Source organism: Fulmarus glacialis, unplaced genomic scaffold (assembly GCF_000690835.1).
Source record: "Fulmarus glacialis isolate BGI_N327 unplaced genomic scaffold, ASM69083v1 scaffold11784, whole genome shotgun sequence".
Lineage (NCBI taxonomy): Eukaryota > Metazoa > Chordata > Aves > Procellariiformes > Procellariidae > Fulmarus > Fulmarus glacialis.
Window position 1 is genome coordinate 31,482 of NW_009206129.1, and position 14,448 is coordinate 45,929.

Below are 14,448 nucleotides of genomic sequence, written 5' to 3' on the forward strand. Positions count from 1 at the left end.
GGGTGTTGCTTCTTCATAGTGAAGCATAGTCCCAGTGAAATACCACCCTCCTTTTCACTGGCGTGACAAAAACATAGGCAACATTCAAAACTTCAGAAAGATATTAATATTTACTCAGAATATAACTGGCATAGTTTCTTACCGACACAATTGCTGTGATGTTAGCAGGCATCCCTGTCCTTTCAATTACAAGACGTATAACAGTTGTACTTGTTTCATTAACTACAAATTCTGTTTGTCCACTGAACTTCACTTCTGTTTCTCCAGATGTGAAATGAATGAGTAATGCTAAAAGCAAATAAACTAATAAAGAAACAGAGGGCATCCCTATGGAAAAAGAAAAGAATAATTAAAAATAAATTGTCAATCTAAAATACCTAAAACATTCCTCGTCAACTTTACCAATCCAGTCAACCCTTCTCAATCCTTCAAGTACTGTGATTATCTTGTAAGCTTCAGAAACGAGACAAAAATATGCACAGGTCTCAGCTATAATCAAGTCAGATTTTCACCTCCATCTACATCTTGTATTCTAATGTAATTATCACCTACATCTAGTTCCGTTTTCATAATTTTCATCTAGTGATTTTCTAGACATTATATATCAACTTTTTTCAAGTGGAGGAATAAGTAACTTCTTTTAAGAAAAAACACTGCCACAAATTTTTTCATTTTCAACCAACAACTAATTAGCTTAAAGGTTGACAGTTTTACTTCCACTTTCTTTTCTCTCTTAATTCTCTTCAGAAATAAACATGAATTGGCAGGAAGGGTGAAGGGTTGGATGTTTGCAGTCATCTCATAGACCATCTTCTGACATCTTAAGGACCATGAAATGTTCTTAAACATTTGCATATTTACTTGAGATTCTTTTCACTGCTCTCTTATCCCATGATTCTTTCATGTTTTCTTGTCACAGAGAATCACTGTGGCACATTTTAATGCGATTGTAACCTTTGTACAGCCAGACCTTTATTTTTATTTGTTTCTGCACAACGTCTAGTTTTCTGTTAGGATAAGACAACTTAAAACTAAGGTGTTTTATTTCTCTTACATCAGAGTCCAGTTATGTAATGTAAAATACAAGTTTAAGTTCCAGTGAAGTCATCAGGTGTTGATGCTTTGAAAGACACTTTTTTAAGAGGCTCTGGCACAACAAACTGGAAACAGCTGCTATGTTATAAAAAGGCTCATATTGTACAGTGCTGACCAGAACTGAGAAATTGCATGCTGGATGGAGCAGTTTTCTGTCATAAGGATTTGAGCAATTTTTGAACAAACCAAGAGAACAAAGTTGTGCTCTGAACACCAAAAAGCATTACAACGTGGATCTTTAATGGAATTAAAGAGTTCTTTCAGCAAGTTTCTTTTAATTTGTAGTCACTATTTTATAATGTTACTTTTTAAAATTTCTATACAGAAGATACAAAAAATATTTGTGTAATTTAACATATAAATAAAATGTCACTTTGCTTAAAATTATACTTCCAAGTGCTATGCTTACCAGACAAATCTGGTCAATGATGCTTGGATAAACTGTGCAGAACATATTACATTAATATTTGCATATCAATAATATTTAAGCTTAGTCATGTTTGCAAAGCACTTGTTTTCATTATTTATGAGTGACAATAAATGAATATTTAGGCATAAATGATCACTGAAACAGAAAACGTGATGCATATATTGCATTTTTGTGAAGTGTGTGCCAAATTTGTAATCAGACTACACTTGAGGTCCAGCGTAGATTCTGAGTGTTTTATGTACGCAGTCAGGTAGCTTTAATCTTGCAGTGAACAGAGACTCAGATAGCCTACAGACTACTAAAATTAACACAGCTTCAGAAAGACTTCAAGACTTTGATTCATCTTACAACAAACTCTGTCTAGGCAAGGGTTGATTTTACATTGTGAGGACTTGAAATAAACTGCTTTCAGACAAGTTAAAGAACAAAAATTATCCACTGACATGAAATATTAAATAACTGTAAGTCAGAAGTACAGTCAAGAAAACTATCAGTGTCTCTCAGAACTCCTACAAGCAAAGACTGGTGGGATGACAAAATTAGCCGACTTTAATTACTTGTAATAAAAAATTCACCTAGGTCTACTGAACATCACAGAGGCAACAGGTAAGCAATGCAAGTAAGTGCAAAAAATCAGGACTAACCATTTTCCCTATGAAAACAACTATCCATTTTATAACCTATTTGAAGTGTATTGTTATTTCCAGCAAAAATGTCACACAGTAAAATAATTTTGCTGCAGAACTTCACATTGGTGTAAACTTTTATTACCATGAACACAGTTCTTCAAGATATCCATGGCTCTTATTGAGAATTCAATGCGTAGCAGACTTTCAGGAACAATGCTTGATTCCTACATATCCATCTATTTAGTAATTCTAGTGCAGAAAAAGCTTACAGTAGGAAGGAAAGAAAATATATAACATAAATATATACATATATACATAAAACTCCTGGGATTTAAAATTGTCAGCATTTTCAAAGTTGACTGTATTAACTTGCAAGATGTTTTTGTTGTTTTTATGTAGAACTGCTCTGAAAAACACAAACCTTCAAGCTGGAAAGAGAACAGTTGTCTAACCTTTGTAAACTCTGAGACAATTACACTGTCTGCAGATGCAGGCATCATCCATACTAAACCGAGGAATTTGTTGACCTTTTAGCTTCAGCTGTTACCTTGTCATAGACTTCGCAAATATCTTCCCACGGTACATGCTTCTAGTAAATAATACTGAAAACATGATCCTTGAGGGCAAGATTACAAAGTTTAGAATTACTTGAATTCTATTACTTCTACTAGAGAGCATTCTAAAACTATAGGATTACTGCTGTGGAACAAGAGAGGTTTCACAATCATACCATCAATTATTTAGCTGGTGTGTATTCTTCCTTGTTACATTATTTGTACTAAGATTTACTTTGTACAGCCTGCCAAAAGTAGTTTTTACTCCATCTATATAAACTCAACTTCAAAAATCATGATTAAAAATTGATGTAATATAGTAAAAATAACATAAACCAAGACTTAGAGAATGCAGAACAAATTTATTCAAATAGCCAAAAAGATATTATAGGTCACAGTATTTTACTTTATTAAATATGAAACTCAATTTGCACACTAAATTCCTACATAAATTTATATGGGAACACAATTTGTTCCTTATTAACTGCATTGCATAAATTTCAGCAGAAGCCTTTGCAAGATCAGGGATTAAAAGACGACTCTTCCCCACCTCCTTCACCCCACTATATCACTGGTGAGTTTAATTATTCTTTTTTTCAAATGAAGCTGAAACTCTAGTCCTTGTTCACTGCTAAATTTTGGTAAACTATGCATTTGGTGCATCAAGTACTCCCCTCTGCTTCAGCTAAATAGTATTGAGTTCAGTTCTCTCAATCCAGGATATTCAGTCAGGCTTTAAAATACATTAATGAGTCAAAGTCATTTAAATATTTTTGAAAAAACAACAAGCAATGGAATATTATCTTATCTTCAGAGCATGTACAAGTCAATGGACCAACTATTCTGTTACTATGTTCTGACTAAAGCCATTTCAAATAATGATTTGTAGTATCAGTGGTAGTTAAAAGCAATGCTACGTTCTGAGGCCTAGATGATGTTTGTAAGGGGTTTATAATAAAAGTTTCTGGCATCAAAAACAGAAGAAAGTATCTCTCAAAAAATTATGTAGACGTTTAATGGTATTAAAGAATCTTAAAAGTCTAAAAGTCACATTCTTCTACCATATAATTAAAAAAAAGTAAAGAAATCTAACTCAGAATTGAGTCATGATCCCTAACTAAAATTTTCTTTCAGTCTGCATTTTATGGCACTTTCGGAAGTGCATTTGTGTTTTCCATTAAAACACAGAATCCTAGTGTAGAACCCAGCAGAGCATATACTGATTCCACACAGTAATTTCCACAGTAATGTCACATATTATGTGAGGAATACCATTTCAATCTATTGCCCAGCTGGAGCCAAGGAGAGGTAGGCTTATGAAACTGGCATTTCTCATAACTGATCAATCACCAGGATTAGTTTACTTTTTCCACCCAGTTTCTGGAACAAATTTCTGATGAAGATTTTAAAGTTTATAAAGAATGAGTGGCCTTTTCTGCAGACTTCTGTAAAGAATGAGAAGTCTTTTCTGCAGATTTTTACACTGGCTTCTGTACTTAATAAATCAAAACCCTTAAGAACGAAAAAATCTCCTGGCTGTTCTCATTGAAGGGTGAGGGAACCTACAGGCTAGTGGCACATGGAGAGATCAAGAGGGGAAATGAAAGGGCTGCGAGAGATTCCAAATCAAATGAAATGAGCATTAAATGCCAGATATGGAATGGAGAGTGGCAAAAGAAAGGGGAGTTCACTAACAGAGAAGCAGATGGAAGGAGGGATGAGACTTGCCATTGCTCACGGGAGGAAACAAGCAGGTATGCTGAAGCAGCACCTCTCCCACCCAGCAGCTACAACTTGATTACCACCGCTCATCTTTGCACAACTCATTGTAGATTTCTAAAGTCCACGGACACAGCGCAGCAGAGCAAGTGTAAAGCCTAGTGCACTTTTCACTGCCTGTCCTTGTCTACTCCCCATGATTACAAATACCCAGCCAAGTAGAACATTCAAAAACTGGCATGCCTAGTACTTTGCATTGAGTACAGCATTACAGCTATCAATGGTTGCCAGAGAGAAGTCTATTCACAGCAGAGATGTCAGCACCCAGCAGCATCTTTGGCTGAATACAATGGGAGAGAGATACATGTGCTCTTTCATATGTAATGAGGAGATTCTCTGTAGTACACAGGAACAGCACAGAGCAAGAAGTTTCACAAGGTCATTGCCCTTGCTGCACCTGTTGTAGAAACATATTGAAAACCTGCATATTTTCAGCATTTTTATTTTAGGCATTCTCAGAACCACTGAAATTCACATCAGTATTGGAGAACCTAGGAAAGCAGCAGAAATTATAAAAATTTGATCTACAAAACTTCTCCTCCCTACGTTGTCATGATCTCAAATTAAGAGAGAAATATTATATTTCTGACTGGGGTTTTCTTTGCCTCGAAGTTCCCACCGTTCACACATAGCAAAGGAGGACACAACAGCTGTGTCTGCAAAACCTAGCACTTGGATAGTGGGTATTACCCAAGTCTGCTCTGTTGGTTGTTGCTTCTTTTTTGGTTTGGGCTTTTTTGTTTAGATGTGGGATAAGTAAGTCTCTCACTCTAATAGACTGGAAAAGAGAGTGTTCCAAAGGTACTACTTCAAAATAGTATCTTCCTATATCCCTTTTTTTGCCTTCAACCTGCTTCAAGATGAATAAAGCATGAGAATTGTAGTAAGTCACAACAAGTACTGCTTTATCTGCACCCCTGGACTGCTCTAATACTTGCCGCATTTGGGACAGGAGTCTGTCTCACCCATTTCCATGCACGTTACTCAGTGTCACTGGATGCCTTTGCTTCCAATTCTTCTCTAGGATTTCCTGTCTTCCTCTTTATTACAAAGATATTCCAGGTACCTGCCCATCATCCCCCTTCTTATTACTAACATTGGAAAGTGCTAGCCAAAGCATAAATGCAGACTACGAGGTGCTGAAAATCCCTTGATTAGCTTTCACTGTCGTCAAGTTTTTAGGCTCAGCTGCTTACTTACCTACTCACTACTGCTGCCGTGACAGAACAGTACCACAGCACAACCTCAGGTGCTAAGAAGATTTATCTGCATTTGAGATTAATGACACTGACATCAGTTAACAATTCCCCTGACCATTTGCTTTCTAACAGTTGCAATATTTTTAAAAAACTTATTATCTATGACTGTATGTATCACTGGGAATGGCCAATTTAATGTAACCTGAACAACATCTCCACATGAAAATTCTTGCTCATTCAATTACATTCCCTTGAAAAAGGCACGCACCCTTCAACATAGACATCTTATCCTAAGGAAGAAAAGATGCTTAAGCTGCCTGCCATTGTATTTATATTTACTAGTCAGAAAGGTAAATCTATCATCACAGACAGGAACCAATACTGAAAGTGGTAAATCTGCAAGCCAAGGCCAAGACAGAGGCCTGATGAGAAATCCAAATCATCTCATCCTGTTATCAGAGGTCACCAAGAGGTAAAAAGTGTAGTAAGTCCAGAGTACCCCTTCTAAGTTTTCTGGCAGCTTCTTTTCACTTCCTCAGAAGAATTTGAGTGGATCTAAACTATATCCTTAAATTTCAAGTTCTAAAGCGTGTAATCATCACTGGAGAACCAAGTTTTATCTCTTAAGCCAGGTAACGCAAAAGGCTTTCTGAGGTAACCGCCTGCTCTGCCTGTTCTCATTCTGAGCAGAGAATAAAGGGCAAAACTCTCAAGCAGTGCTGAATCCACTACTTCTGTTTGCTAGCAGCAAGCAGAGAGAACACAAGCCTCTCCTACAAACATTTGCAGTTACCTTATAATTTGCTGGTCAAACAGAGAACCAGATAACAATTTTGACTAGCTGTAAGATCCAGATCATTTTTACCCAGAGCACCTCCAGTGAAACGACTATTAAGGTTACTTTACATTTAGAACAGAGATCAGAGTCTAATGTAAACAAACTTTGGCTGAAGTCTGCTAATTAACAATGTTAAGAAATACACCAGTAGGAATCTGAATTTGAAGTAATTTGTGCCAACAAAACAACACTGATTTCATCTGCAGAACTTCTAATTTATGTCATGCAATTGATGAGAATCTAGCCATAGATAGTTCTAACTATATACCATAAAAAATCAAGGTATTATTTTGGAATCGTTCCACTTACCATATAGTATAGCTTTAAGCAAAAGGCAAATCTAGTTTTCAGCTCGACACTGGAAATCCTTTTCCACCTATATAGTTCTAATGAAAACGGCAGACATCTTTCACTAATAGAAATTATTTTACAGGGTTTTCCAGAACCAGGGTCTAGCTTTTTAGCTAGGCATTTTGCTCCAAGTAGGGCTTGAGACACTATGAGCATTTATACTCTCTCTCAAATGGTTTCTTGCACAAAAAAGCAAGCAAAAAAATCCCTTATTGTAGAAGTAACTGCACGACTGAGCCTGCCACCGGATAAGGCTCTTACAGACACAGAACCAGAAATCCAGCTGAGAAAGGTCTGCAGGCTTCAGTGAGGAACACCCATTTATTCTACTTCAATAAAGATCTGAAGTTTCACAATAATTCCTGTTTGTATCTCTGCTTTGGAGGTTTCTCGCATGTTCTCAATAGTTCCACTTTTTTTAGAACATGTGAGCTGAGGACAAAACTACCATAGCTTCATACCTAGTGCTTGCCCTGAATGAAGTACTACAGACTGAATGAACAGCATATGTCAGAAAAAGTAATTATGGGCTTCTGCTGTAGAGTGGTTATTTTTCTACTTAAAAACAAAAATATAACAACCTGTTTTGCAATAGTGCTTCACACATAATAATCTTGCAAGAATAAAAACCTGTAATGTATAGAACAGTAAATTACAGCCTCATGGTGGGGATTAGATGGCATTACTTCAGGTATACTGACAGAAGAATTATTTCTATCCACAGCGGATTCTTACAGGTTAATACGCATGTATGAACCAAACAGAATTTTAATGTGCTGCCTAATTATTAGAATAATTGTGTCAGCAAGTTATTCTTGAGTGCATAAAAGTGTACTATTAAACATGAAAATTTGTATCAACCATATATATTAAATTTAAGACTTATATCAAAACAAGCTTCATTTCTATAGTTAAATGTATTCATGTTTTATTAGATTGCAGCAAAGAACGTTGATTTATTACAGATCTGTATTTTACAAAGTCCCCCCAAAGACTTCTTTCTGTAGAAGTAAAAATATATTTGCATCATTTTCGAGAAGATGATTAGCATGGGGCCCTCACTCTAATCTATACTGTGAATTAATCTCTTAAATCTGGGCAATCTGTTTTTAAATAAAACACATGATAAAGTATTTATGTGGTGAAGGCAACTCCCCAGGCAAAATTTGTTTGGGTTCAAAGACTTCTTACGCTACCTTTATCATGTTTTGTGCTTTCCTTGGCTTTCTAAACCTTTTAACCTATGTCACAATTTAATAATCACTATTTAATAATTATAATCATTCCCTTATTAACTGGGTATTTCTTTTCGTTCTTCTAAGGCACCCTGTAGTTCAAGACAAGGAAATCTCTTTGTTGATTAGTTATTTAAGACCAGCAACAATAACTATGCTGGAAAGAAAGGTGCTTTGAGAGGATTACACAGAGCTAGTTCTCAACAGCACCAAGCCGAGAGCAGCAAATTACAAACCCAAGTACTTCATTGCATGTAACCAAATTGGCTGGTTGAAATGCTAATTGCCTTTCAGCAAAGCTAAAGGCAGACAGGGGACCCTGTGCTTCAGAGAATGACATGCATTTTTTACCCCACTTCTGCACCATTGTCTTGCTGAGAATTATTCAAAATCTATTCATAAAGGTAGCTCTTTTCCTAACCTTTAAAAATGTGGGAAATTTCTAAAGCTCTGACCAATACCTCAGATCTGTTGGTCTGCCAAACCCATAACAGATGGCTGAATTAAGGCCATGTTAAATCCTTAATGAAGCAAAGCTTGAAACAATTCAGAACAGTAACATACTGGACCAGTCCAGGACAAGTGAGTGAGGAGAAGGAAGTTTCTTTTGCCATCTGAAAATGAGAATCATAACCATATTCTAACTAATAAATCTATACTAGATACAAAATGAGACAACCAAACACAAATCTCTTGGTATATAAGAAGATATTGCTATAACATTCTAGAGGAAATTCTATCTTCAACTTGCTAAAAAATCCACAAACACAAAAGCTGCGATGAACATGGAAAGCATCTTCTCTGCAGTTTAATTTTGCCAGAGATATTTAGACTGTCAAATAAGGCTGTTTAAATAAGTACAACTTTATCTTAATAGCAACCTTGGTTTGGACTTACAAAATATTTCAGTAAAAGGAATTTAAACAACTTTAACAAGTTCTATAGGAAATATTCATATGCCAATCTATGAAACAATGTTTTTCATATTTTAAGCATATTTCAGAACTCCCGGTTTCCAAATTCCTTCTGCAAACAGCAACAAGTTCTCATGTATGCAATAAACTCAGTCTTGAAAATGTTTATTGACACAGAGTATTTTCCAGTGAGATTATTCACTCAAAGAGTGATTTAGGCAAGTGAGGCTTTGCAGAAATAGTATCATTTGTGATTCAGTAACTTTTTTCAGAGTAAAAAAAGTTACAGTAGGTCCATCTGCAATAAGATAAATGCCCTCTAACATTGATTCCTCCTGTCAATCTTTTTTTTCTAGGAAACAGTAGTATAGCTCCTATTAGATAGACATAATTCTTGAATTTCTGGAACCATGACAAATGCCTGCAATCAACAGCAATGGTTCTGTAAGCTTCGCTTTGAATATGGAGATGTTATATAGCATCTGAGTCTTAATACACATTGAAAGAAGTATTCAGATACTATGTATGCTCCTTTCTAGTGAGGAAAAGTGTTATATTCACCGTTATATACAACAGTGACTGTACCTAAATCGACCAGTCTTGTAGAGCTGAAACACGGGCACAATTTGTACAAATGACTAAAACCAATCAATAGGATTACACATGTAAAAATAGTAATGTATGTGATTGTATCTTTAGGAGGTCAAGGCTTAGTACTCCCTGAGCAAAGAATTTCAGCATATACTTTGTATTTTCTCTCGTCTACCTACATTTTTGTATTTCTTAGTGAACAACTAAATTGACACAATACCAAGAACACACTGGAAGAGGCTGGCCAAGAAAGAAAAAAAAATCAGAGAGCAGGGTTATCCAGCAATAAAATGAAGCTGAATTGCATCAGATACCGTATCTCAAATAATAGCAAGAGTTAGACATACAGTTTACTGTTTTGAAGCTTCCAAAACTACCTTAGATGTAGTTGAGACAAATTTTAACTCTCCTTTTCTTCGAAGTTTGATGCAAGGACATACTTTTCCATCAAGTTTTCAATGAAACATTCTAAAATTAAAGTTTTGTTAAGCTTATAGACTATTGCTATGTACTTTTAAAAATACAATAATTAATAATCAACTCATCGTTACCATGCTGTAATTCTGAACACCTATGGTAGCTGTGTAACAATATCAAAGGTGATTTTTGGGTCATCAATATTTTTCTCCCAAATTGCCATAAATTGTTCGTACCCCATGACTGATATCCTTACAGACCTCTGTAGTGGTATTCTTCTTTAGTGCTATACACTAAAGGTATATGCTTTCATAGCTTCTCCAATAGTTCAGTTTCAGTCATCATATTCACATGTTAAATATGCGTGTAAGCATTTGCAGACTTAAGCACTCTTATTTTTTTAATGGAATTCCAAAAGCAAACAAAAAAACCCTGGAGGACAGTAAGTTTAAGTAACAAAATTCAATGTATATTAGAGGTTTTAATAACAGGTTATGATTTAGACCTGATTCTGAAAATTTAATTCAAATAAAGCTCACAACAATTTCCAAGGGAAATATTGCACTGTAGGTTTGAATGCATAAGGATCCATCTCATTCACTAGTATCCACTCTTTAAAACTCATCCATTATTATTTTTCAGCCTTAAAAATGCTGACAGCACAAATAAACTACCCTGGATTAGTTCTCACAAAAGCAAATATAATTTTTCCCATTGATTTCCACGTGACCAGGACACAGACCACAATTACAAGCTAATAAGCATGTGCTCCCATTATGGATATTAACTAGTTCACTCAGATGCAAACTTAGAAAATACCATTGATTTCTTCATGTACAGCTATTAAAACACAAAAGTGTATTAGAAAGCTAGCAAAGCAAAAACTGTATGTTAGAAATCAATCAACAACACAAATATTACTAATAACAACAAATCAGAAATTAAAAATTGTACACCCTTGAAATACGTTAGCTTTTACATTATCAAATATTCAGTCATTTCAATTCTAAGCCTAATATGCCACAAATTATTTCATTTCCTTGGGAATCTGGTTCTCCTTTCCACACAGAAACACTGAATACATTTAGTAGAAGAAAGCTTATTTCAGGCTTAAGGGACAGATAGACTAAATATATCACATTCTACCTTCAGTTATTAAACTGCCCTCATGGCAGATTCTCAAAATGCTTAGTATTTAACTGCAAGACTCATTCTCGAAGATGTATGCGAAGTATTACCAGAAAAAAACACTTTCGGCTTCTATTTAATGAATAAGATTTTTTAAAATCACATGTTATTTCACATCTGCACTATAAAGCAATTATTGACTCATTAAAAAACAATGATTGATGTTTGGCAAGCAGTTCTGTATACATTTGATCTTAACTTTATCTCGGCCAGCCAGAGTGAATTATGCAATGTCTTACACAGAATCAGCATATGAAAAGCAAGAAGCACAAGCAATATTTCCAATTGTAATCACTTACATGTCATATTTTAATTATTAACATGTTTAAAACTCATTCCTTATCAGATGATGGTTTGAAAAATTCATTCTTATTTTTAATTCACTCTCCTTGGCAATACACAATGCCTACGCAGCTCCTCCACTTCTTTTATGTTCATCTAATTTATACAGTCAAATTAATGTTTTGTGCATTTTTAGGAGTTAAAAACTGCCAGCTAGGACACTTCATCCTGATACGATCCCCTGAGAACAGGATTTTCCATTGGAAAGACTATTGTCTCCACCTGCCCTGCTCTGCAGAGCAGAAAGAGGAGCTGCTGGAACAACAGAAACCTTAGCATACTCTTTCTATCCAGCAGCCACTCACGGGGGAGCGACACGCTCGCCGTCTGCCGCTGGTTAAACCCTGTCCCTGCTGCAACAGGTGCTGCTGGCAGAACCCTCGAGCTGGACAGTGAACATCTCTGCAGCTGATACAGGATGCTTCCAAAGCAACCTCCACCGCAAAGAGAGAGACGACAGACCTACCTAGACCCGGGGACATGGACATCCGCGTCTTCTGGACTCAGCCAGCCGCCTGCACGCTCTCTGTCACTCACGCATTATGCATTCCCCTCTCCTACTCCTCCCTCCGCTCCGCGCAGCGTCCAGCACTCTCCTCCCTCTCCTGACTCCTGCTGCCTTCCCGCTGCTGTGGAGATAAAAGGGGGTGGGATGGAAGAGGACAAAATTATTTCAAACCCCAGCCATTGCCCCTGCGCTGCTGTACTTGAGATAGAGCTAGCCGCTCCAGTCACTGCCTCTGCAGTCCTTCCACTTAGCTAGGACTGCACTCTTTTATTACTGGAGGCAGCAAAACTGGCAGGTTTTATTACTGGATTATGACAGATTTTGGATTCAAGTCCTCGGCTGCAGCAGGACATGCAACTCATCTTAATTCAGAGCTATTCAGAGCTCGGCAGGGAGAAACAATTTCCAATCCAAATCAAGCATTCTGGACTCAGTAATTTCTCTAACTAATATCGAATTCACATTTTATGGTTGCCACCATTCCAAACAAATTCTGAGTCACGGCAGAGATACAAAGACACAAAGGCAGCACTCAGATCTTACCAGTGTTGGCCCCCAAACTCCCCAATCCTCCCATTTAATGGTAAACAAGTGCCAAAATTCCTACTTATCCAATAGATGTTGATGCATCTAAGCCCCAAAACATAGAAAATACTGAATTTTGATGGAATTTCGCTTAGTCCCATTTACACAGTCTTCACTATATTTCTAGAACCTGTGAGATAGCTACTCGATCTTAAAAAGTGGAAATGCTATTGTAAACGAATGCAGCAGCAGCAGCAGCACAATTTCATGTAGCTGAATCCAGTTAGATCCATTAACACTCCCACATTCCCTGCATCTCTTGTACAAATTGAAACCACTCTATCAAGTTTCTAAAAAGTATCCATTTCATCTCGAAGGAAACCCACCTCCCAAAACATTCCTCGTTTACAACAGTACACAACCACAGGTACTTTGAGCTTGCTGGATCCTTCATTTTTTTTGGTTCCAAATCCTCAGACTGTTCTGTCAAAACAGTACTCCTAAGTAGTTCGAAAAATCATGCCTCTGACACAGCTCAGTGCAAAAGGAATATGACAACCAACATGCATCTAACGTGAAACTTGTCAGATGCATTTTTTAAAATCCCATATTGCTTATTAGTATTGTATACACAGAATCTATTGTAAATGCCTGTTTTAATACACACTAGCATGTAAGTATTTAGAAAACAAATCCAAATACAAGTCTAGCCTAATTTTAGATATTAATACTCACAGCTTTATTTCACAGACAGTGCATTTACAGAAAGGGCAGAGGGAAATGTTAAGCACAAAATAGGATTCTGCCCTGAATGAAAGCAGAATGATTTTTACCTGTGCTATAGTTTACTGAGAAGTCATGCATTTCAAATGAGCTTCCTTTGCTTTGTTTTTAATTTATTTGGAGCACATGGAAAAAGTAATCACAGCAATGGAAATCAGAGAGAGAGGAAGCACTGATTCTGCTAAGGCTAATATAATCTCTGCATATAGAAGGAAGGAATACAGCGCAGAAGCATTAGGGCCAAAAAAATGACAGGATCTAGAAGACTCTATGCTTTCTGATGGCATTAGCCTGGTCACTACATCAATACTGTGATCACAGTTCGGGAATAATGTAAACCAACAGGAAAAGGCAAAGAAGATGCTAGAGAATGATGAAAGGTTTGAAAAATTACTTAGTAAAAGACTCAAAAACCTCAAGAAGTATTTTGCTTATAAAAGTAAAAGTGATGCTTCAAAGTAGAAAGCATTCCACCTAACGTCAGCCACCCAGTCTAACTAGTCACATAGTAGGATGGCATGAACTACCTCCAGGAGCTGCTTATTTCTCTCCTCTGACTAAACAGCGAGTCCAAATGACTATCTTAGACTACTGCCTAACTTTTGGATAATGACATTAGGTTAATGTTAGGTAAGATGAATCTCTGCATTTACTCTGTATACAGCTACAGAGAAAATGAATGTTGATAAATAAAAATCTGCAGTATAGCAGATAAAGGCATAGGTGACCTAATATGCAGACACAAAAGTAGACATTATTAATCAGAATAAACTCCAGTTCTTAAGAGTGAAGAAGACAATCCACTGGAATGACTCACCAAACATTTAATAAAATACCTCTTTTTTAAAAAAAACACAAGTGTACTTTTTTCTTCTAAAAAGCTGTGCTGTGCACCTGAAAGGAGTTCAGGTAGATGAGTATGATAATCTGTGTTATATGTTTGATCACTTCTTGCAGTAGTCCACCTGGGTTTATTTATGAACATATTTTTGATCAATACTTTTTTATGCATTATTCCCATGCACTAGCTCCAGTTTTTCTGTAATGAGAAGAGAGCAAGAAGCAGTCCT

The 14,448-nt window shown here is 36.3% G+C and overlaps 1 protein-coding gene across 1 annotated transcript in view; it reads right to left on the reverse strand.

Moving 5' to 3' along the window:
• The window catches only part of LOC104075207 (G-protein coupled receptor 98-like), a gene marked incomplete at its 3' end in the record, with an annotated part of 41,385 nt that extends 29,335 nt beyond the window's left edge, over positions 1 to 12,050 (reverse strand). Inside the window, exons 1-2 of the mRNA XM_009575636.1 lie at positions 12,029 to 12,050; positions 143 to 327 (exon numbers count right to left, since the gene is read on the reverse strand). Coding sequence (XP_009573931.1) covers positions 143 to 327; positions 12,029 to 12,050 — 207 coding nt within the window. The remainder of the gene's footprint in view (positions 1 to 142; positions 328 to 12,028) is intronic.
• Positions 12,051 to 14,448: the final 2,398 nt, after the last annotated feature.